The following is a 22,198-nucleotide window of genomic DNA, read 5'->3' on the forward strand; positions in this document are numbered from 1 at the left end:
TAAAATTTTCTCCCCCCTCCCATCTGGCAGAAGGTACCAAAGCATACGGTCTCTCACAGCCAGACTATGCAACCATGTGCATAGCGTAGTATCTTTATATGTAGCATGTTGTCCAATTGTGTCCTATGTAGCACCGAGGTTCTAGGGAAACGCTATCTCATTGCACTGTGAATATGGCTGTACTGACAATAAACCCTCTTGAATCTTGTATTTAACAACTTTGAAAGTTCCACCCAATATGTAACCATGATGTATTCCATTCACTGACAACCACCTATTCCAAGTGAAACTTTCCAAATACACGCCGCCTGGTATCTTCATTATTGCCGACAAATTCCTCAGCTATGATGCGAGAATCCACTTTTGATAGCCGCTCCTTGTGCACACTGCAGATCATGAGATGGTTCAGCCTCTCCTGAGACATGGTGGTGCGAAGCCACGTTTTAATGCCGCGTAGTGTGCTGAACGATCGTTCCGCCTCGCATGGACTGGCTGGAGATATCAGAACCAGTCTTAACAGTGCCTCAACTCGAGGGAACATCTGTCGTACTTCTGGACACATCCCTTTGAAAACCTGCCTGTACTCCTCAATAGTTGCCCGTGGAAACCGCATCCTGAAAAATGTAAGTTCTGAGTGAAGTGTCTCAAGTTCAGGAAACCTGTCTACCAAATCCTGATGATAATCGCCCTTTAGAAGCATCGAGGAGAGTTGCTTTTGTTCCACCAGGTCTGTGGCTAACGGCTGAATTTTCTTAATTTCCGCCTGGCATCCGGATATGTTTCCTGCCCCGCAATAAGCCTGGGCCCGCAAGTTGTCGATTGGCAGCTGCAACCTTGTGAGCACGTCGACGATCATCCTCGCCAGGTCTGCTCCGGTCGTGGAGTTCATCTGGTACAGTCCCACAAACTCATCCTTAATGTCAAACACTTCATTCATAAAGCGAACGCAGATCGACTTTTGCTCGGTGCCTGTGCAGTCCCGAGTCCCATCAACAATAACACCGAAGAATGGTGTCGACTGAACGTCTTTACAAATGCTTCTGAGTATATGGTGACTTAGAAGTTGAAGAATCTCATTTTGGCACAGTCCAGAAGTATAGTTTGTTTTCTTCTGCAGCCATGTCTTAAAGTCCCCGTCACGAGATGAGAAGAGGTTAAGCAATGCTGTAAAGTTGCCTTCACCGTCATCGTTCCCACGTAACGGCAGACCTTGCTGGGTCAGATACTGCAGCGCTTCAATTATCTGCACTAGGGATTTCTGGGCCACTATCTGTCCTTGGCTTAATCGTTCGCCCAGCTGGGCATTAACGTCACATGGCTCGTTGCTAGGAAACAAGTTTGCACTGGCAATATTGTGGCATATAGACTTTTGATGAACTGTGAATTTTTCAATGCCTTTTTTCCAGTTCTTAAAACCTCTCGAGATAAACGTCTGCTCCTTGTACTTTGACATTTTCAATAAGTCCAGTTCTGCTGCTACTACACAGGTATGGCACAATACACCATCCACATTTGGTTCAAAATGGAGCCATGGAAACTCTTTAAACCACTTTGCCTGAAACTTAAGAGATCTATTTCTCAAACGCTGTATTGGCAAAGAAGAAAGGTTTGTCGGATGGTTGGGTGTCTGTGGCAACGACTTTGATGTCAGTGCAGCTTCTGCAGAGGGAGATGTCAAAGAAGTCCCTTCATGAATGGAACAAGGTGGTTCATAATTCCCGTATTCTGGAGACGAGGACAAAGGATCATCAGTTGGGAAAACTACATTTACACATGGACTACCACTGGTCAACACTGGAGTGTCTGGTCTGGTAGCTGATGATGACAAAACGGGACTACTTGGTGTAGTAGCAGAAGATGTCATGCCTGGACTTCCTGATCTGATTGGAGAGGTCTTGACTGGACTAGCAGTAGATGCAGTAACTGGAATCTCTGGTCTGTTTGCAATTATAATGACAGGACTGGTTGCATAGGATGACAAGTCCGCACTGCCTTGACTGTGAATGGAAGGAGATAAACAATAATTGATACAAAGAATTCAATCATTCAAGATAGTAAACAACTCTCAAAGGCGATTTAAACTGCAGTTTTGCATGAATATCACAGACCTTGCTGTAGTAAATCAATTTGCACTTGAATTTTGGCCTTTCAGACGTCTGATGGTCTGAAGATGTTTATATTGCCTTCTTCCAATAGTATTTCATCAAGCTGACATAAACATTAGATACTGCAAAATCATGCTGTGACAATATGATGTCAGATCTCGTGGTTAGTTAGCTAGATCTAGAATTTAATCAATACTGGGTGTCAAAATAAACTTGTGGGAAAAAATTAATATTAAAATTTTGGAAAGGCCCTATAACCCCCACAATTAAAATGTGAATTATGGAAATATTGGAGAACCTACACCTGGAAAGAATCAGACTTGTCTTAATGGACAAACAAGAACTTTTTGTTAGAATATGGTCTCCATTCATTGACTATTTGAAGGGGTAGATCGGTTCAGCACGGGAACCTAGAACTCAGGATTAGATGAAAAGTTATACTTTATCATTTACAAACCTATCTCCAATGATGTATTATTAGTAAATCATTCCATTCTTTTTTTATCTTGACATTTGTGTTTTTTCTCTTTCTTTCTTACTCCCTATCTATAAAAAAAAACTAGAAGCAGAATCAATCCACAATTGATAATATTAATAATGTACGACTGATATACATGAAATGTTTTTACCATAATATGTGTTTGCTTCTAATAAAAATATATATTTTTTAAAAATAAATAAATAAACTTGTCATGTTTTATTGTTAATACATGCAACTCTCTGGTTGTCACTTCAATTTTAATGAAATCTTCACAACATAAAACTGAAGAGTATGACTTTTTGTGGGTGCATTTTATGTGATATAATTTATCTGTAATCATGAATGAACGTGTACTTAGATTGCAGTATTGATGGAAAAAACGGCAGAAATAGGCAGAGATTTTCCTTTCATCAGGAGGGAGACAATTAATACATCGACCCCCTTCTCCGTTACAAAAGAGTTACATAACCATCATCACCATTGGTGTATGTACATATTTCTTGTGATTTGTGAACTAACTGTGGTGTCTACCAAGCCAGATGAATAACAGGTAATCAAAGTGACAACCTTCAGTTTATTAACGACAAAAAATGACAATTTATTTTTTTGACATTCAGTGCAAATTGCATATCACGAGGTAAAATGGATGAAAATGAGACTGAATCTAGCCTAAATAAGTGCACGTCCCAGGTATGCACATATTAAGTAACATTATTGCATGGGGTCACTGAACAAGAAGGGGCTGCTCGTGCATGGCAGATTTCCTGCCGTTTCTTCCATGCAATAATATTCATGCAAATTTTTTTTTTTTTAAGTGAAATGAAATAGGTAGTTGATCAGCACTTAAAATATACCTTTTGGAAAGTGGCATCTGGAAAAATAAATGTAGTGTTCCTTGTCGCTCCTTTTTTATTTGAGGTGAAGGATAAACCGGAGTATGGAAATCTGCAGATCAAGCATATTTTCTGGGAGATTAATTTCATAAAAGATAAAGTGCACTGACACCATACAGTAGAAACACTGCTTTTCTGCAATTGTAACTTTTTTTAAATAAAGAAATGAAGGAAAGCAAAATAGAAAATATTAGTAAATGATTGTCATTTTAATACACCTTGAACTGGCCATGCATGCTCCCAAGTCATCTTGATTAAAAAAATAGTTTTCCACATATTATTATCAATGATATTTCAAACTATGAGCTTGCATATCATGCATGTTCAAAACAGGTGTCCTGCAAAAACATGCGTTTTGTCACAGGTAGAGTTAGCTCCAGATAAAAAGAACAAGTTTATGTGTGCCATTTTGGAGCTTGTGGGATCTTTGTATATATTACCTTTGTAATATTTGCTGGCATGCAGATTATATTAGTCCACATACATTCAGCATAGATTTCTATGAATTGCACTACCTTGGTGAGGGAATTATGCATGGTATTGTGTGCATGGGGCCAGAATTCAGATACTTGAACCGCCTGCTACACACTGGAAAATACCCTGATGGCTAAAATGAATCTCATGAGAATCTGAGAATACATGTTTAAATAATTGGGCTGATATTTTGTGTAATAGTAATTTTAGATACAATAGATAGATATAAGCTTAATGTATTCTAGGAACAAAATAAAGAAAGATGACTTTGTTTTCAGGTGGCCTTGAAGCCTGTACTGTATTCAAAATTGTATGGATTAAATTTACAACTCAATTCATTACAAATACTGCAAATATATCGGTACCTTCATTGCAACACTTGGTCAAATCTGAATTCACAGAAGATGGTTGCTCTTCTGGGCTTGCCTCTGGTTTAAAAAAAAAAAAGAACAATTTATGATACAAACTCAAATACTAGTGTAATATCTGTATTCATTTCATGAAAATATATAGGTATTACAGGTCTTTGAAGCTTTGCATGATGACAATGATTATATACTATTGGATCATAGTAACTTCAGTGGCAGTCGATCACCGTGTAGCGTTCTTTCCTTACATAAAGCTTTTGAAAGGGAGATGGATTATAGTATCATAGATAAATAGGCAAATTGAGAAGAAATTTGAACAAATTCATTTCAATATTTCCTAAGGAACCTGTGGGAATATCCTTGATTTCAAACAATTGTAAAGATGCAGCTACAACATAAAAAACATCTACATGTATAGTACCTTTTGTTTAAGGCTTGTTGGTTGTATAGGATTTTTTTTAAAAGCCTTATTTTATCACAAGGGATATCATTGATTATTTCTTAAAGCTGGTGATTATTTTTCTTAGTTAACGACAGGTCGAGAGCAATGGAACATTTAAGACATACCTCTTACAATCCATTTGACTGTCCTTCCTGTTAAATGAGAATCAATAGCAGTCTGCTCACACTTTAGTCGCTTTGAAGGTTTCCTCTCCACCTTATTCAGCTTTGATGTGAAACAGCAAAAGACAAACATTATTAGTGAAGCCAAAGGACATACTTTTCATTGAACAGTGAGAAATTATTAGTGCCATGAATTTACACACTAAGAGGCACAAAACGGCAATACCCACACACTGTTCAAAAGGGAACTGCAGATGCTGGAATACCCACACACTGTCTGAGTCTATGTTGTATTTGCATTTATTCTGCATATTTTTCTCAGTAAGTATACTAAAAAAACTTAAACAAGAGGTGAATGTTCAATCCATTCCAATGTATTAGAATAGTCACCCTACATAGTGCATCGTTTTACTAGATTCATTCATTTCTCTTTTTTCTTTAGAAAGTATGCAGTGTCATTTAGAAACAGGGGAAGAGAAGCAATACAGGTAGCTCAGTAGAATTGAAAGCTGTTGCCATATCATGCATATTAAGCTTATTTCACATTTCTTCTCTAAATTGCATAAATGGATTCAACCAGACATGGTAGGGATGATTATGTGGACAAATAGGTCTTAAGTCTTTCAAATGATCCAGAATCCAAATTTAGCATCCTCAGTAGAAATTGCTTGGGATTGGCCAAGTTGAGAAATGAGGGATATGGATAGAGAACTAGACTTAGTCTGGAGCCTAGAAGAGGTGCTAGCAGGGCCTACTCATACTCACAGCTGAAACGGGATTCCTCTGATACCAGACATCTCTAACTCTTTCTGAAGGTTCCATCGTCAATTAATTATTTTCAGTCCAGAATTCAAAGATATTGATCTGCATATCAAGATCAGAAATAGACAATCAGATACACATGACACACTAGTGCACCGTACAACGTAAATTACTGCTTAACATAAGTAAATTTAAATTCATATTAACTCGGAATCCTTTGTACTTCCAAAACAATTAATCAGAGCTTTTTTTTGTAACATACTGTGACCGATTTCTCTTTAAATGGAAGGACAAAAAATGAATAATAATGTGACCTGTTCTCCGGGTGCTCCGGTTTCCTCCCCACACTCCAGAGACGTGCAGTTCCCTAGGTTCACAAAAAAGCTGGAGAAACTCAGCGGGTGCAGCAGCATCTATGGAGCGAAGGAAATAGGCAACGTTTCGGGCCGAAACCCTTCTTCAGTTCCCTAGGTTAATTGGCATGGTGTTAGTGTGCGGGGATCGTTGGTCGGCGTGGACTCGGTGGGCCGAAGGGCCTGTTTCCGCGCTGTATCTCTGCACCAAACATATGCTACAGAAATGCGACTCCTCGTATCTTTGCTCGCTCTTGTCCCACCAGCGAGCAGAAGATGCGGACTCGGGCAATTCGAGTGTGTCAAGGTTTGGTGAATTAGAGAGTTGCAGTGTCGTGACGGATCAGAGTTTAATATAGACCCACCAGCCACGTGGGCCGAGGGGACAACGAGAGGTTGAATGCTCTCAGCAAAGTTGACCTTCTCTCGACAGAAGTTGATGTTGGTGTATTAATGCACCCACTTTGACAACTGCGTGCGTTTCCCTTCCTTTCCTGTTCAAGAAGGAACTGCAGATGCTGGAAAATCGAAGGTACACAAAAATGCTGGAGAAACTCAGCGGGTGCAGCAGCATCTATGGAGCGAAGGAAATAGGCAACGTTTCGGGCCGAAACGTTGCCTATTTCCTTCGCTCCATAGATGCTGCTGCACCCGCTGAGTTTCTCCAGCATTTTTGTGTACCTTTAATAGCAAAGATCTTTGGTTAATAGGGACATTTAACAAGCGCTTGGCAGTGACACCCCCACCATCTCGCGGAAATTTTAATAGATTTTTTTTCCCCACCGAATTTCAAAATCCGGATTACGAAGGGTTTCGGCCCGAAACGTCGCCTATTTCCTTCCCTCCATAGATGCTGCTGCACCCGCTGAGTTTCTCCAGCTTTTTTGTGTACCTCCGGATTACAAAACATGGGTGGAGGAGGGGGGGGGGATTGTCCTCCATCTCTCAAAACACAGGATGGGCGCGACCCACCCGTCCCACCCGGGATCTCCGCCCGAGATTGTCCCGACACCTCTCAGAGCATGAGGGGGTGGATAGGTCTCCCCACGATTTCCGCCCAACTTGCACCCAAATATCCTATAGCTGTAGGATCTTTGTTTACACCAGCATTGTGTCTATCGACGCGGTCTAGAACCCACCGGACGCTGATCTTTGCCTGTGAGCCTCTGCGTGAAGGCCGCGGGATTGTCGCCCAGGACAACGTCCTTCAGCCAAGCGCCGCCTCCCGTAAAAACGTCAGATCCGCTCCGGTTTCGCGCCAAGCGTCCGCGGAGGGCGGGGCCAGGAGCGGCGCTGACCAATAGGCCGCCCGCCCCCTCCACCAGGCAGCCAATGGGAGCGCTGTTACCAAGGGGGGCGTTTAGGCGCGAAACGCCAGCGCGCGAAGAGCGGAGCGGCTTCCGGTAGCGGGAGATAGTCGCCGGCGTTCGCCTCAGACCAGACCCGTCGACCAGCCTTCCGTCCCCCCCAGCTCCGACCATGTCGGGATTCGATGACCCCGGCGTGTACTACAGCGACAGCTTCGGGCCAGACCCGCAGACCGACGACGGGCAGCTCCTCCGCACGCAGATCAAGAAGCGGATGCGGGAGTTCCTGCGGCAGTACCGGGTGGGCAGCGACCGCTCCGGCTTCACCTTCAAATACAGGTCGGCGCCAGGAGGCCGGGAGGCGTGCAATTAGCCACCCATTCCATCTCCCCCATCCTATTCCCTGCCCCTATGATCGTCCCACCTCTCCTCCCACGTGAAGCCCCCCCCCCTCTCTCGTCCTTGTCATTTGCCTCTATGACCGCCCCCCCTTCTCCTGCACCTCCGATCGCCCCCCGCCTCTTGCCCCTTGAATCGCCCCCACCTCTTCTGCCCCCTAAGAACCCGCACCTATAATCGCCCCCCATGTCCCTTTAATCGATCCCTTATGATCGCCTCCCTCTCCTGCCCCTGTGATCGCCCCCTACTCCAGCCACTAAGATCCCCACTTCTCCTGCCCCTCCGGTTGCTCCCCCCCCGCCCCCTTAATCGCCCCCCTCTCCTGCCCCCATGATCGCCCCCCCCTGTACCTTCCGTGCCATATGAGCGCCCCCCGCCCCTGCCTGGAATAATTTCCCTTCTCTGTCACTGATCCCTTTCTTCCACCCCCACCAGAATCGCCCTTCTGGGTGCAAAGTGCTGGAGTACCTCTGCAGGTCAGGCAGCATCTCTGGAGAACATGGATAAGTGAATGTAATGTTTTGGAGAAGGGACCCGACCCTAAACGTCACCTATCCAAGAGTCAAGTGTTTCATTGTCATGTCTTGAAACGCAACAAATTCTAACTTGTAGCAGCACAAGAGATTTGTTAACGTAGTACTATGTAAAACACATGATAAACAAAAAAAAAGCATGCGTGTTTGTGCATGTATGTAGGTATTATTTTTTATCTTTAAACTATTTTTAGTTTGGGTATATATATATACTAAAAACAACAAACGATAATAGTGCAAAGATAAAAAATAATATATACATATATATTTATAACACACACACACAAGGGTATTTTTTTATCTTTGCACTATTGTTTGTTTTCTAGTTTGTAAATTTGTTTGAAGGTAAAAGTGTTTAATATTCTGATGGTTCTCCAGAGTAGTTGTCTGTCCCAGTGCAGTACTTTTGTGTCAAAAGGTTTATTTTCATGCCACACACTCTTGCTGTTGCCAAACCAAGCTGTGATGCATCCTGATGGGATGCTTTCTACGGTGTATTGATAAGAGTTGTTGGAGGCATGCTCAACTTTCTTTACATTCTGTGAAAGTAGGGGTGTTGGTGGGAATTGGCGACCATAGCTTCAATTGGTTGGTCCAGGACAAATTGTTATTGATATTTACTTCTAGGATCTTGAACCTCTTGACCATTTCCACTTTGGCACCATTGATGTTGACTGGGGTGTGTACACCATCTTGCTTCCTGAAGTTAATAACTAGGCCCTTTGTGCTGCTGACTATGTCACGTCATTGTTCGAGATCTGGATCACTAGTTTTAAATGGAGTTAGGCCACAAGTTGGTTGTGCAGTTGAGTGCATAGGAAGTATATATAATAAGAGGCTGAGAGCACATCCTTGCAAGACACCAATGCTGAGAATTATAGTAGCATTTAGACACATTCACCAATTGTGGTTGATGGATTATGAGGTAGAAAGAGTTGCAAAGGACATTTATTGTTACATACACCAATTGGTGTAGAGAAATTTGAGTTGCCACTTGCAGCACACCAATAGAAGTAAAACACAACATTAAAGAATTTAACATTAAACATAAAAAACATCCCCCACAATGGTTCCCACTGTGGGGGAAGGCAACAAAGTCCAGTCCTCTTCCTCTTGTTCACCCATGGCCGGGCCTACTGTTGACTCCAAACAATGAGTTTGGTTGGGATTATGCTGCTATAGGTGTCGACAAACCTTCTGTCACCAACACGATCATTGCCTCCCATCACGATTAACCAGCTCACCCCAAGTGGTTGTCTCCTGCTCCTCCCCCTTTCTCTTGACTTGCTTTGCTTCCCCTCCCCTCATGTATTGACTTGGGCCTGAATGCTCTTAATGCAATGGGTTGTTTGCAGACAGGCAAGTCCAGTGTCATGCCAGCAAAGGGGATGGAGTGGGTGTCTGGGATAGAGTTTGCATTGTGGCTGTCATCCAAGTACCATTGCCAGAAACTAATGTTGATCCATCGTTGCACGTTGATGCATTGGAGAGCAATAGGGTTCTCAGTCAGCTTCAAACAGTATGTCCTTGCTTCAGTGGTGCTGAGATTGTTAAGGATGCTATACAGATGCAGCATGCTTGCTTCCTTCTTCACCTAGACTTGGCTAGGTCCGTGTCAGTGACATGTATTATAAACCTACTGACTCCCACAGCTATCTCGACTCCACTTCTTCCCACACTGCCTCCTGCAAAGACTCCATCCCCTACTCCCAATTCTTCCATCTACGACGCGTTTGCGCCCAAGATTAGGTGTTCCATACCAGAACATCTGAGATGTCCTCACTTAGGGAATGGAGGTTCCCCTCTTCCATCATAGATGAAGCCCTCACTAGGGTCTCCTCGATATCCCGCAACTCCGCTCTTGCTCCCCCTCCCCCCAGTCGCAACAGGGGCAGAGTTCCCCTAGATCTCCAGCAGCCGTCGCATACAACACATAATCCTCCAACAAGATCCCACCACTAGCCACATCTTCCCATCTCCATCACCATCGGCTGTTCTGCTGTTCCAGGTGTGAACTATATATTGGTGAAACCAAGCGCAGGCTCGGCGATAATTTCGCTGATCACATCCGCCCAGTCTGCCTAAACCTACCCGATGTCCCTGTTGCTAATCACTTTAACTCCCCCTCCTATTCCCACACTGATCTTTCTGACCTTGACCTCCTCCATTGTCAGAGTGAGGCCCAGCGCATTAAGAACAGCACCTCGTGTTTCGCTTGGGCAGCTTACACCCCAATGGTATGAATATTGACTTCTCTAACTTCAAGTAACCCTCGCTTTCCCTCTCTCTCTCCATCCCTTCCCAGTTCTCCGACCAGTCTGACTGTCCATGAGTACATTTTATCTATGCTTGATTTGTTACTTTCTCCTAGCTAACAATGATCTGTCTTCATTTTCCTTGATCTCCACCCCCTTTGATGTCTCGTTATTCCTTATCTCTGTATCTCCCCCTCCCCTAACTCTCAGTCTGAAGAAGGGTCTCAACCTGAAACGTCACCCATTCTTTCCAAAGATGCTGCATGTTCCGCTGAGTTACTCCAGATTTATGTGTCTATCTTTAGTGTCGGGTAGGTCCTGCATTGGTTCTGTTTTGACAACGGAGTCCATTTATTTAAATATCTTTGCTATCCACTTTCCCTACCCCAACATGCAGAGATGAACTTAAACGCCATTACAACCTGGGAGAATATTGGATCGACGTGTTGCTGGAAGACCTGAGCAGTTTCGATGAAGATCTGGCCGACTACCTCTTGAAGCAGCCGTCTGAACACCTGCCTCTGGTAAAGCTCAAGTGCAGCATGGGTACTATGGCAGTGCTGGGAACCTTGCACACTGCACGCAGAAATCACTCCACACGACACCGGCACTGAACCAGAGGATTGCTGGGTTTGGGAGAGTGTTTTCTTGGGGCTTGGCAAGAGGGTGCAACTTGACCTGATCTGACCTCCTGCTGTGGAACAGAGAGATTCAATAGCTGGATAATCTAGTATTAATCAGGGCCACTCGAGAAGGAACATTTGGAAAGAGATTTATTGAGGCCTACTAGTTCCCATAAGGCTTGATCCAAATCGGTCCAAGCGTAGACTAGGTTCCGTTTCGTCGAATACTTGCGTTTGCCTGCTAGATCTCCTGGCTGCTAATCACTTCAGCTCCCATTCCCATACTGGTCTTTCTGTTCTGGGTCTCTATTCCCAGTGAGGCCATGCGCAAACAGGAGGAACAGCACCTTGTATTCTGCTTGGGTAGCTTACAACCCGATGGCATGAACATTGAATTCTCAAATTTGAGTAACAACCCCCCCCCCTCTTTTCTGTGTCCCCATCCCGGTCGGTGTGCATCCATTTTTAGTACCATCCCGTTCCCATTCTCTTCTCGTCTCCCCGTTCCCATCACCTCACCTATTATCAAATTTTTTCTGGATCTGAACACCTCTATTAAATCTCCCCGTAGAAATCCAGTAACTAGGTAGCAATATAATACTTGTTTGAGGGTGGGTGGAATGCAGGCAGCAGAACCCCTGCTTGCACACTGAATCAGTAATTGAAACTAGAGATTTATGTGGATTGTGCTTGTTGTCCAGCCCCAGTGGCCTAATGGATAAGGCACTGGCCTCCTAAGCCAGGGATTGTGGGTTCGAGTCCCATCTGGGGTGTTTTTACATAATGCCTTTCTCTGGCTGCAGTTTAGTTTGCACTTCAACGTATTGTTTTCTTTGTGTTAATCCTCGCACAATCTCTTGCGTTCCAACCAGGCATAAAGATAATTTATATTAAGGAATGACCGGTGCAGTGATGCTACTGCCTAAGGGGTTTAGTGATTCTGGCACAACACTGAACTTCAGTGCCGTCTATATGAGTTCGCTTGTTCTCCATATGACCGCGAGCTTCCCCTGAGTGCCCCATTTACCTCCCACCGCGAGCTTCCCCTGAGCGCCCCATTACTACAAAGTTGTGATGGTTGATGGATTATATACAGCTATAAATTACTCCTAATTTAGCTAAATAGTGGGAGAATCAAAGTGGTGCCGATGGGCCTGTGTGGGGGAAGAGATTACACAGGAGTAAGTGGTAGAGTGGGTCATTGTTTAGCCTGGTGTGATGCTGGAGTCCGTTATTTTTTCCCTCCTCTTTTTGCATAGCTGGAAGAGGCAGCGCAGGAGGTGGCCGATGAGGTGACCCGTCCACGGCCCGCAGGCGAAGAGATCCTGCAAGACATCCAGGTCATGCTGCACTCAGATGCCAATTATGCTAATATTCGCAGCTTGAAGGTAATTCTGAGGGAACGTCTCCCTAGGGGAGACAACACCCAATACCCATGCCCGGAAATGGTGCTGCAGTTCACTAAAGCTGTAGGGTTCAGGACAATGGACTGTGAACTCCAAGACAACCATAAAAGATAAAACTGGTTTCACCAGTCATCCACAGTGTCTTGAAGTAGCTTTCCAGGGTCAAGGCAAATTGTTGCAAGAGTGTGGGCTGCCGCAGCTATCGGAGGTGGTCGCAATGGTGCTTTTTTTTTAAATAAGAAAATGGGCAACATACTTAACTAAAGAACAGAGTGTGCTCAGTGGAACTTCAGCCCTTGACTTAAATCAGAACAATACCGCACGCAATATTAAACCTGGCTAGTTTAACCTAGATAACGAAACCTGATTCTTAAAAGGAGTGCAAGGCTTCACTGAGCAGCAGCTAAATGGAGGGAAGAAGGAGGTAGGCTGACTCAGAATCCCACTCCCTTTCAGAGTGAGCTTTAGATGTAGTAAATTAAATGCTTTGAAAAGATTGTAGTTGATAAACCCTCGCTGTCTTGCTCCTTCAGTCCGAACAGGTGTCTCGGTTGGTGAAGATTCCAGGAATTGTGATTTCCGCGACCGCCGTGCGAGCCAAGGCCACCAGGATCGCCATAGAGTGCCGTGGCTGCCGCAACATTATGAACAACATTGCTGTCCGGCCCGGCCTGGAAGGATACACCCTGCCCCGTAAATGCAACACGTGAGTGTGGTGAGAGACCAGGGCGCGTAAAGATTCTCTGCCGTCTGATCCTGACAATTGACATGGCTTGGACACAAAATGCTGGAGTAACTCAGCGGGACAGGTGGCATCTCTGGAGAGAAGGAATGGGTGACGTTTCAGGTTGAGACCCTTCTTCAGACTGAGAGTCAGGGGAGAGGGAAACTAGAAATCTGGAAGGGTACAAACAGCATGTAAGGTGTGAAAAGGACAGATCAAAGCTGATGATGATCAAGGAAATGTAGAATGATTCATTGTTGAATGAAGGGAAGGTGACAACCAATCATGCAAACAGTAAAATTAATCAGGAGGACATTGAATTTAGTAAGAGAACTAGGGTGGGGACAGACGGAGAGAGCGGAAAATCAATATTCATACTGCTGGGTTACAAGCTTGTGTTTAATGGCATTTCCTATCAGTGCCTTTACTCTTCTGAAGCCAGTGAGCTACTTGTGTGTGCAGGATTGTATTCATGTATAGTATTATCTGATTTGATTGGACAGCAACCAAATAAAGGCTTCAGTGTACCAAGTGACAATGTTAAACCAGGACATGTGCTTGAGGGAAACATTATCTGTTTCTGACTCGTCCTAATTCCTGAATGACAGGCCAAAGGTACACCTGCGGAGTTGATCATATTCCCAACACTTGTGGATCTCTTGTTGCTCTGTGCTCTGACACAGAGGAAGCTTTGGGGTTATCTTGTGATGAAGAGCTGGTTGATCCTTGCCTTAGTGTATAGTTGGGGTGGCATATCCTTACGCTGGATTCAAGTAATGCACTAGCTGACGAATTACCTCAGGGCATGAGCATCTAGCATCCTCTTCTTGATATCTAACACCAACATTGCTTTCTCCAGCCACGGTTTGTGTGTACAGATCTGAGTATTTGGTGTACAGAACATAATCCGCAGGCTGCCGATCACTCAGCACCTTGATCCTTGGTGTAGTAACCGGCTAGCTATTCCCCTGGATAGACACAATGCTGGAGTAACTCAGCGGGACAGGCAGCATCTCTGGAGGGAAGGAATGGGTGACGTTTCGGATCAAGATCCTCCTTCAGACTGATAAAGGGTCTGGACCCGAAACGCCACCCATTCCTTTTCTCCAGAGACGCTGCCTGTCCCGCTGAGTTACTCCAGCATTTTGTGTCTATCTTTGATTTAAACCAGCACCTGCAGTTCCTTCCTACACTAGCTATTCCTCTGGGTTGCGCTGCTGAATGATGCCATTTGTTCTATAGGCGTGATTCGGCTAGAAACTTACTGCTGGGTCTTAGGGTAATTCTAGAATCTGATCAAAAGATTGAGGCAGTGCTGCACGGTCAGATGTTGAACAGTCTGTGTCCACAGGTACTCACTAACAACTCCCTTTGGAAGAACCTTTCGGTGCTATGATTTCCAATCTAGCTGTTATCTTGTTGCTGTTTCCCCTAGATTATAAAAATGTCCCCTACATCATATATTCCTGCCACTTATAATTCTGTTATGTGCTCGGACACAGGAAGCTCAGAGGTTATCATGTGAAGAAGAGTTGGTTGATCTAGTGCTCTAGTGTTTAGTTGGGGTGGCATGTCCTTAAGTGATGCAGCATGTTGACCTAATGTTCTACCACTTTGGGGTCTCTTTCCCCTAATAACCACTTTAAGATATTGTAAGATGGTGAAAGATGCTGCAAAAATGTGTGTGTGTGGTTTTTTTTTTACCCCCAATTTTTTTTCGTGATCTTGGGCACGTTTAGAAATGCTGGACTTTGATGTGTGGGTGGGGTGGGGTTGTGTTTGCCAGGGCCAGGGATTAGCACATAGTAAGGCCTGGGGACGGGGCTGGAGTAACGATGGCCGTGTCTGTTACAGGGAGCAGGCCGGTCGGCCCAAGTGTCCCATGGACCCGTACTTCATCATCCCTGACAAATGCAAGTGTGTGGACTTCCAGACGCTGAAGCTACAGGAGACCCCCGACGCCGTGCCCCACGGGGAGATGCCGCGGCACATGCAGCTGTACTGCGACAGGTATGGAGTGAGGGAGGGGGAGGGGCGTTTGTCCCAAACGTGCCTCCCAACTGAGTGATCTCACCGATCTTTCCCCATTGTGTGGGCACCGAGCAAGAGGCACGGCTGCAGATGGGGGCGGGTGATTAGTTTAGTTAGAACTAGTCCCTTCGGGCCTACCGAGTCCATGCCGTTCATGCCATCGATCATCTGTTCACTCTAGTTCTAGCTATCTCACTTTCACATCCACTCCCTGCAAATCAGGGGCAATTTTCCGAGGGCAATTAACATGCGAGCCCACATGTCTGGAATGTGGGAGGAAAGTGGAGCACCCTGAGGAAATCCACAGGGTCACAAGGAGAACGTGTAAATTCCACACAGACAGCACCCGAGGTCAGGATCGCACCCGGGTCTCTGCGCCACTGTGCCACCCATGATGGGTGTGTGGGTTTTAAGGGCCTGTCCCACTTTCATGATCTAATTCAAGACCTCTGCTGAGTTTGCCCTTGACTCATACTCGCAGCATGGTCGTCACGAGATTGTGATGCTAGTCGTAGGTACTTGTGGCATCAAGTAGGTCGGGGCGTTTTTTCTAGCATGATGAAAAATGTCCACGAGTAAAAAAGGCCGTGAATTGGGTCAGGCCCTTAACCGAGCTCTGTCTCTCTTGTTAGTCATAGAGTCTTACAGCATGTTAACGGGGCCTTTGGCTGAACTCATCCATGCTGACAAAGATGCCCCATCTAAGCCAGTTCCGTTTATCTGCATATATCCCTCTAAACCTCTGTCAAAGTTAAATGTTATTGTACCTGCCTCAACTACCTTCTCTGGCAGCTCATTCACATACCCTTCACCCTCTGAGTGAAAAAGGTGCCCCTCAGATTCCTTTTAAATCTTTCCACTCTCACTTAAAGACGTGTCCTCTAGTTCATGATTTCCTTACCCTATGTAATCCCTGCATTCTTACTATCAATTCCCCTCGATTTTGTACACTTATAGCCTTCTGCACTCCAAGGAATAAAGTCCTAGCCTGCTCAACCTCTTGTTTCTTGGTCCTCCAAAATATTCCAAATGGAATTTAAACTGGCGGTGGTGGAGGGAGGACTTAAGCCAGAAAGGGTTTTTGGGAAGAAAGAGCTACCTTAAATTTAGTTGCATCTGGTTGGGTAACTATGGTAGGGTGAAGACTATTCCATGCTTTAATTGTGCGGGGGAAGAACGAATTGCTGTACACATTTGTCTTGGTAGCTGGTATCTCAAATTGGATCAAATGCCCTCGTCTGCTCCTAATTGGTTTGGGTTTGGTGTAGGTTTTGTAATCTATGTCGAGCTGGCCATTTAACATTTTGTAAAAACAGGTCAAACGGTGAGCTTCACGTCTGTCTTGGAGAGGGTTCCACCTATAGCTCAGGCGGTTGTCCTAGCATCATCCTCGTAAATCTTCTCTGGACTCTTTACAGCTTAATGACATCCTTCCCATACCAAATTCTATACTCAGTGGCCTGACTAATGAAGGTCGATGTATCAAAAGCCGCCTTGACCACCCTATCCACCAGTGAACCCACTTTGAGAGAACTATGCACTTGTACTCCTAGATCTTTCTTGCTCTACAACACATACCGGGCCCATTGTTGGATGGGATGAGATGGGAAGCCTTTGCCACCTAAGAGTGGGGCTGGTGGAGGAGAGGCAGTGGGCCTTTTGTTGTACTGTGATGCCACTGTGGTGAAATAGCCTGCAAGACCTGATGTTTTAGGGTTGTCCCCAAATATGCTCTCACCTCCCAGTGAGGCCATTCCACCCCTGGCTGACCCCTTTCTCCGCCTGCAGGTACCTGTGCGACAAGATCGTCCCTGGCAACCGGGTCACTATTATGGGCATCTACTCCATCAGAAAGTCCGGCGGGACCACCACCAAAGGCCGGGACCGCGTGGGCGTGGGAATCCGGGGCTCCTACATCCGGGTGGTTGGAATCCAGGTGGACACCGAGGGCACAGGTACGTTCTCTCCACGGGACTGACTGGCATCCTGTCCTAGCCGACCATGGCCCTCCTTGTTTTCCTACTCCTTATATTGCCAGCTGGGTGTGGGACGTTCCCTAAGGCAGGATTAGCACTCGCCCCTATCCATAACTATCTTAAACCTAATCGTCCTGTGGTCACTGGTCCCAATAGCCTCCTCCACACACACTTCATTAACTTGCCCTTCCCAATTTCCCAATACTAGATCCAGCAATGCCCTCTCACGTGGGGGGGCCTCCACATACTGCTTAAGAAAACTCTTCTGAACACTTTTGAGGAATTGCACCCCATCTAAACCGTTCACGCTATGATTTTCCCAGTCTATATTGGGAAAGTTAAAATCCCTCACTACAACAACCTTATTTGACCTGCAGCTGTCTGCAATCTCCCGGCACATTTGTTCTTCTAATTCCCGTTGACTATTCGGGGGTCTGTAGTACACCCCCAACAAGGCGATCATTCCTTTCTTGTTTCTCAGCTCCACCCATACCATTCCTATGTCCCAAATATACTGGGGAGTTGCAGGGATATCATTCTGGCAAAGGTGGGCTTTTCTAAATGCAATCTATTCCCTCTTGCTTTTGTTCCAGGGCATGGCCTGATAGGGACCATGTCACCACAGGATGAGGAGGAGTTCCGCCATTTGGCCGCCATGCCCAACATCTATGAAGTTATTGCGAAGAGCATCGCTCCCTCCATCTACGGCAGTGCTGATATCAAGAAAGCCATTGGCTGCCTGCTGTTCGGCGGCTCCAGGAAGAGGTGAATATTGACTGGGGGCTCTTTTCTCTCTGGGTGTAAAAACCATGGCCCATTCTGCCTTTAACAATCTGTTTATCTCTTATTTCTGATATCATAATTGGAGATCTTTTCAAAGCTCTCTTCATTGCCTCAGTCCCCTTTTTTCAGTAGTAGCAGGACTGTGTTCACTCATACAGCATGGAAACGGGCCCTTCGGACCAACTTGCCCACACTGACCAACATGTCGATCTACCCTAGTCCCACCTGCCTCTGCGTTTAGCCCATATCCCTCTAAACCTGTCCTATCCATGTACCTGTCTAAATGTTGCGATAGTACCTGCCTCGACTATCTCCTGGCAGTTCGTTCCACACACCCACCACCATGCCACTCGCATTCCTATTAAACCATTTCCCCCTCCTCACCATATACCTATGCCCTCTGGTTCTTGATTCCCCTACTCTGGGCAAGAGACTCCCCCTCTCCCCCCCCCCCCCCCCCCCCCCCTACTTTGTCTGAAGAAGGCTTCCGCCCCAAAATGTCACCCATCCATTTTCGCCAGAGATGCTGCCTGACTTGCTGAGTTACTTTAGCACTTTGTGTCTATCCTAAGCCCACGACCTCTACCACCAAGGTGGGAACACTGTGACTTGCAGGTTTCCCTCCAAGATGTACGCTATCCTGAATTGAGTTCCTTCACCCGAAGGACTGTGGTAGCTGAAGGTGACTCCGTACCACTTCTCAGTTATTTTCATAAACTGTGCACAGTGTATGTGATATTCAGCCAGATAAATCTGTTTCACGGTAGGAGTATTATTGGCGAGGCCAGCATTTATATCAATTGCCCTTGAGAAGTTTCTCTTTTATTGCCCCATTTTTCTAAAATTATTTTTGAAGACCTTTTCTGCCTTCCACTGTGAAGACAGCTACCATACCTGTCGAGGCTCATTTTCTCCTTTCACATTGATCATTTCCCAGTCTCATTTTCTTGGGATTTCCTGTAGCTCCCATCCTTTGTGTGATAACGTACACATGGTAAGCGGAGCAGGATTGTGTGTAGGGTTGAATATCTGACTGGGAGACGAGGTCTGTGTGCGCTGCGGTGTGGGTTATAGGGGGAGAGCTGGACTGCTGATGTGGGTGAAAGGTAGACCAGGATTGCGGGTAGTGCTGTGTGTGCTCCAACTGATCTCTGGGTTTCTCCTGCACGCTACAGATTGCCGGACGGTCTGACAAGGAGGGGAGACATTAACCTCCTGATGCTCGGAGATCCCGGCACAGCCAAGTCACAGCTGCTGAAGTTTGTGGAGAGGTGTTCACCCATCGGGGTAAGGAATGGGTCCCACAGGATGCTCACTCATTCAATTGATTTTCTCGCTGCTTCCCATTCTAACTCCCATCAGCTCTCTGTGTGTGTGTTTCTGAGCGCTTGGTGATAAATCTCTAGGAGGTAGACAGCTCCATCCTGATAAAGGGACACCATGAACAGTGAGGCAGGTTGTACAGAGGTTGTCCGAATCCTCTATTTCATGAAACACGGCAAGTACAGCAAACTATTCGGGGAAAGACACAAATGCTGGAGAAACAGTGCGAAACTATGGAGCCAAGGAATAGGTGATGTTTCGGGTCGAGACCCTTCTTCAGACTGAAATTGAGTAAGACTGCCCTTTATTACTTAGCCTTTAGAAGAATGAGAGGTAACCTTGGAACATAAAACATTCTGCCCCTTATACCTACACTGCCATTAAAATCACACCTCATCTTTTACCTCCACAGCACTTCCCTGTAATTTCTCCACATCATTTGATTTCATTACCTTCCAAGAAACTGTCGATCTCTGCGTTCAATATAGTCGGCCACTGCGATTTAACCTGAATGAATGCCATTGAGAGACGGCAGCTTTATTAGCTCAACCCACGTATACCAAAACTTTCATCCCTGAATCAAAATGGTAGACTTTTGTTGCAACCCCCCTGTCACAGGAGTATCCTTCCTTCAGTGGAGAGATCTTACCTGTGTGCACTGTTCCAGTTAACGTCACCTCCATCTCAAATCCTCTGCTTGCATCAAGCCTTGCCAATACACCTGGGCATTGGACTGCAGGGACACAAGTTTAAAGCGGCTTTACTGTGAGCTGGCATTAAGTTGTGAGTGGCTGAGGAACGGAGTGGTTACCGTGACTTTCGACTGTGCAAACTGGGCTACAAATGGGATGGCGCAGCGGTCGAGTTGCTGTCTTACAGCGCCCGACACCTGGGTCCAATCCTGACTGCGGGTACTGTCTATACGGAGTTTGTATGTTCCCCCTGTGACCACGTGGGTTTCTCCGGCTGCTCCGGTTTCCTACCCACTCCAAAGACAGGCAGGTTTGTAGCTTAATTGGCTTCTGTAAATTGCACCTAGTGTGTAGGATAGAACTATAGCACTTCGGGGGGCGCTGTCCTGTGCATGGCTGCCCAGCCAGCAGCTGTCTGTCTCTTCATCTTTTTTTTTAAAATTTTTAGTTAGTTAAAGTGTTTTGTTTGGAGGTCTAAACTTTTTTAGGTGGGGGGGGGGGGGAACTATCGTTCAGGGTCCCTACCTGGTCGGAGAGGCAGCTTTTCTCCGGCTGCAGTTTCGACCCGTCCTCGCGGCCTACCAGCGGGCCTGGAGCGGCGTTTCCTGTCGGGGACCGCCCAGTGCCACGGCTTCGGCGGCGGCACAGCGCTGGAGCGCTATCGCGGAGCGGGCGATGCCTTGCCCGGGTCGCCGCGCTGGAACTCCGGTATGCTGGGACCGGCGATAAAAAACATCGCGGAGCTGCGGGACTGTGGAGCGACCAGCTGCGGGCGGTGGCGCTGACTTTACATCGGGAGCCTGGGATCTCTCGACGAGATCACCAGTTGTGGAGCTCCATCCGGCGCGGCCTTGTTGGCTTCGGAAGCCGCGGTCTCCAGTACGGAAGCGGCCGTTCCAGGTGTCCCAAGCCGCTGTGAGGATTCTCCTGACGCCGGAGCAACATCACCCGGCGAGAACGGCCTGGAACATCGGGCCTCCGTAGAGGCAACTGTGGAGGCCTTAATGGGCCCGACTATGGGTGAACTGGGGATGGGGGCTGGACACTGTGCCTTCCCTCATAATGGGAACCATTGTGGGGGGATGTTTTTATGTTTAAATGTCTTTATTATTGTTATGTCTGTTTTCTTTCTTTATGTGCTGCACGGAGAGGACGCTGGTGCTGTTTGTTCGCCGCTTCTCCGTTTGCTATTGTCTGTTACTATTGTAAAGCGACTGAGTCTTAGAAAAGCGCTATAAAAATTAAATTTATTATTATTATTATTATTGTGAAAGGCTGATCGCTGCAGGGCCTGTTTCTGCGCTGTATCTCCCTAACCTAAACTAGTCTGACTTCTCTATGTCCTGGTGCAGGTTTACACGTCCGGGAAGGGGAGCAGCGCGGCCGGACTCACTGCTTCCGTCATGCGGGATCCTGCCACTCGGAATTTCATCATGGAGGGCGGAGCCATGGTTCTGGCTGATGGAGGTGTTGTCTGCATCGATGAGTTTGACAAGGTACTGGAGCAGCGTGTGTGAGTGTGCCTGCCTTCTCCACATATCCCTTGATTCCACTAACCCCTGGAGCTCTATCTAACTCTTATAAACTCATCCAGTGAATTGGCCTCTACTGCCTTCTGCGGCAGAGAATTACACAAATTCACAACTCTGGGTGAACATTTTTTTTCTCATCTCAGTTTTAAATGGCCTCCCCTTTCTTCTTAGACTGTGACCCCTGGTTCTGGACTTGCCCAACATTGGGAACATTTTTCCTGCATCTAGCTTGTCCAGTCTTTTTATAATTGTATACGTTTCTATAACTCCTTCTGCAGTTGTACAGAGCCCTAGTGAGACCACACCTGGAGTATTATGTGCAGTTTTGGTCCCCTAATTTGAGGAAGGACATTCTTGTTATTGAGGGAGTGCAGAGTAGGTTTACAAGGTTAATTCCCGGGATGGCGGGACTGTCATATGCTGAGAGAATGGAGCAGCTGGGCTTGTACACTCTGGAGTTTGGAAGGATGAGAGGGAATCTCATTGAAACATATAAGATTGTTAAGGGCTTGGACACGCTAGAGGCAGGAAACATGTTCCCGATGTTGGGGGAGTCCAGAACTAGGGGCCACAGTTTAAGAATAAGGAGTAAGCCATTTAGAACAGAGATGAGG

At 46.1% G+C, this 22,198-nt stretch overlaps 2 protein-coding genes and 1 non-coding gene across 3 annotated transcripts in view; 2 read left to right on the plus strand and 1 right to left on the minus strand.

The window, feature by feature from the left end:
- On the minus strand, positions 1 to 7,372 carry LOC116966968. The gene is made up of 6 exons (XM_033013368.1): positions 7,140 to 7,372; positions 5,651 to 5,749; positions 4,889 to 4,988; positions 4,319 to 4,381; positions 3,441 to 3,531; positions 1 to 1,997 (listed from the first exon to the last, which is right to left on the minus strand). Exons 2-6 carry the CDS (start codon positions 5,705 to 5,707, stop codon positions 275 to 277), a joined length of 2,034 nt encoding a protein of 677 aa, XP_032869259.1. The 5' UTR covers positions 5,708 to 5,749; positions 7,140 to 7,372; the 3' UTR covers positions 1 to 274.
- The window catches only part of mcm5 (minichromosome maintenance complex component 5), a 23,948-nt gene continuing 9,114 nt past the window's right edge, over positions 7,365 to 22,198 (plus strand). The window contains exons 1-9 of the mRNA XM_033013367.1: positions 7,365 to 7,646; positions 10,892 to 11,018; positions 12,377 to 12,505; positions 13,057 to 13,229; positions 15,102 to 15,257; positions 17,067 to 17,233; positions 17,848 to 18,019; positions 19,213 to 19,324; positions 21,405 to 21,548. Coding sequence (XP_032869258.1) covers positions 7,480 to 7,646; positions 10,892 to 11,018; positions 12,377 to 12,505; positions 13,057 to 13,229; positions 15,102 to 15,257; positions 17,067 to 17,233; positions 17,848 to 18,019; positions 19,213 to 19,324; positions 21,405 to 21,548 — 1,347 coding nt within the window. The 5' untranslated portion in view covers positions 7,365 to 7,479. The remainder of the gene's footprint in view (positions 7,647 to 10,891; positions 11,019 to 12,376; positions 12,506 to 13,056; positions 13,230 to 15,101; positions 15,258 to 17,066; positions 17,234 to 17,847; positions 18,020 to 19,212; positions 19,325 to 21,404; positions 21,549 to 22,198) is intronic.
- trnar-ccu lies at positions 11,818 to 11,890 on the plus strand. Its single transcript has one exon. It is a non-coding gene; the product is annotated as a tRNA-Arg (tRNA).

Source organism: Amblyraja radiata, chromosome 38 (genome assembly GCF_010909765.2).
Source record: "Amblyraja radiata isolate CabotCenter1 chromosome 38, sAmbRad1.1.pri, whole genome shotgun sequence".
Lineage (NCBI taxonomy): Eukaryota > Metazoa > Chordata > Chondrichthyes > Rajiformes > Rajidae > Amblyraja > Amblyraja radiata.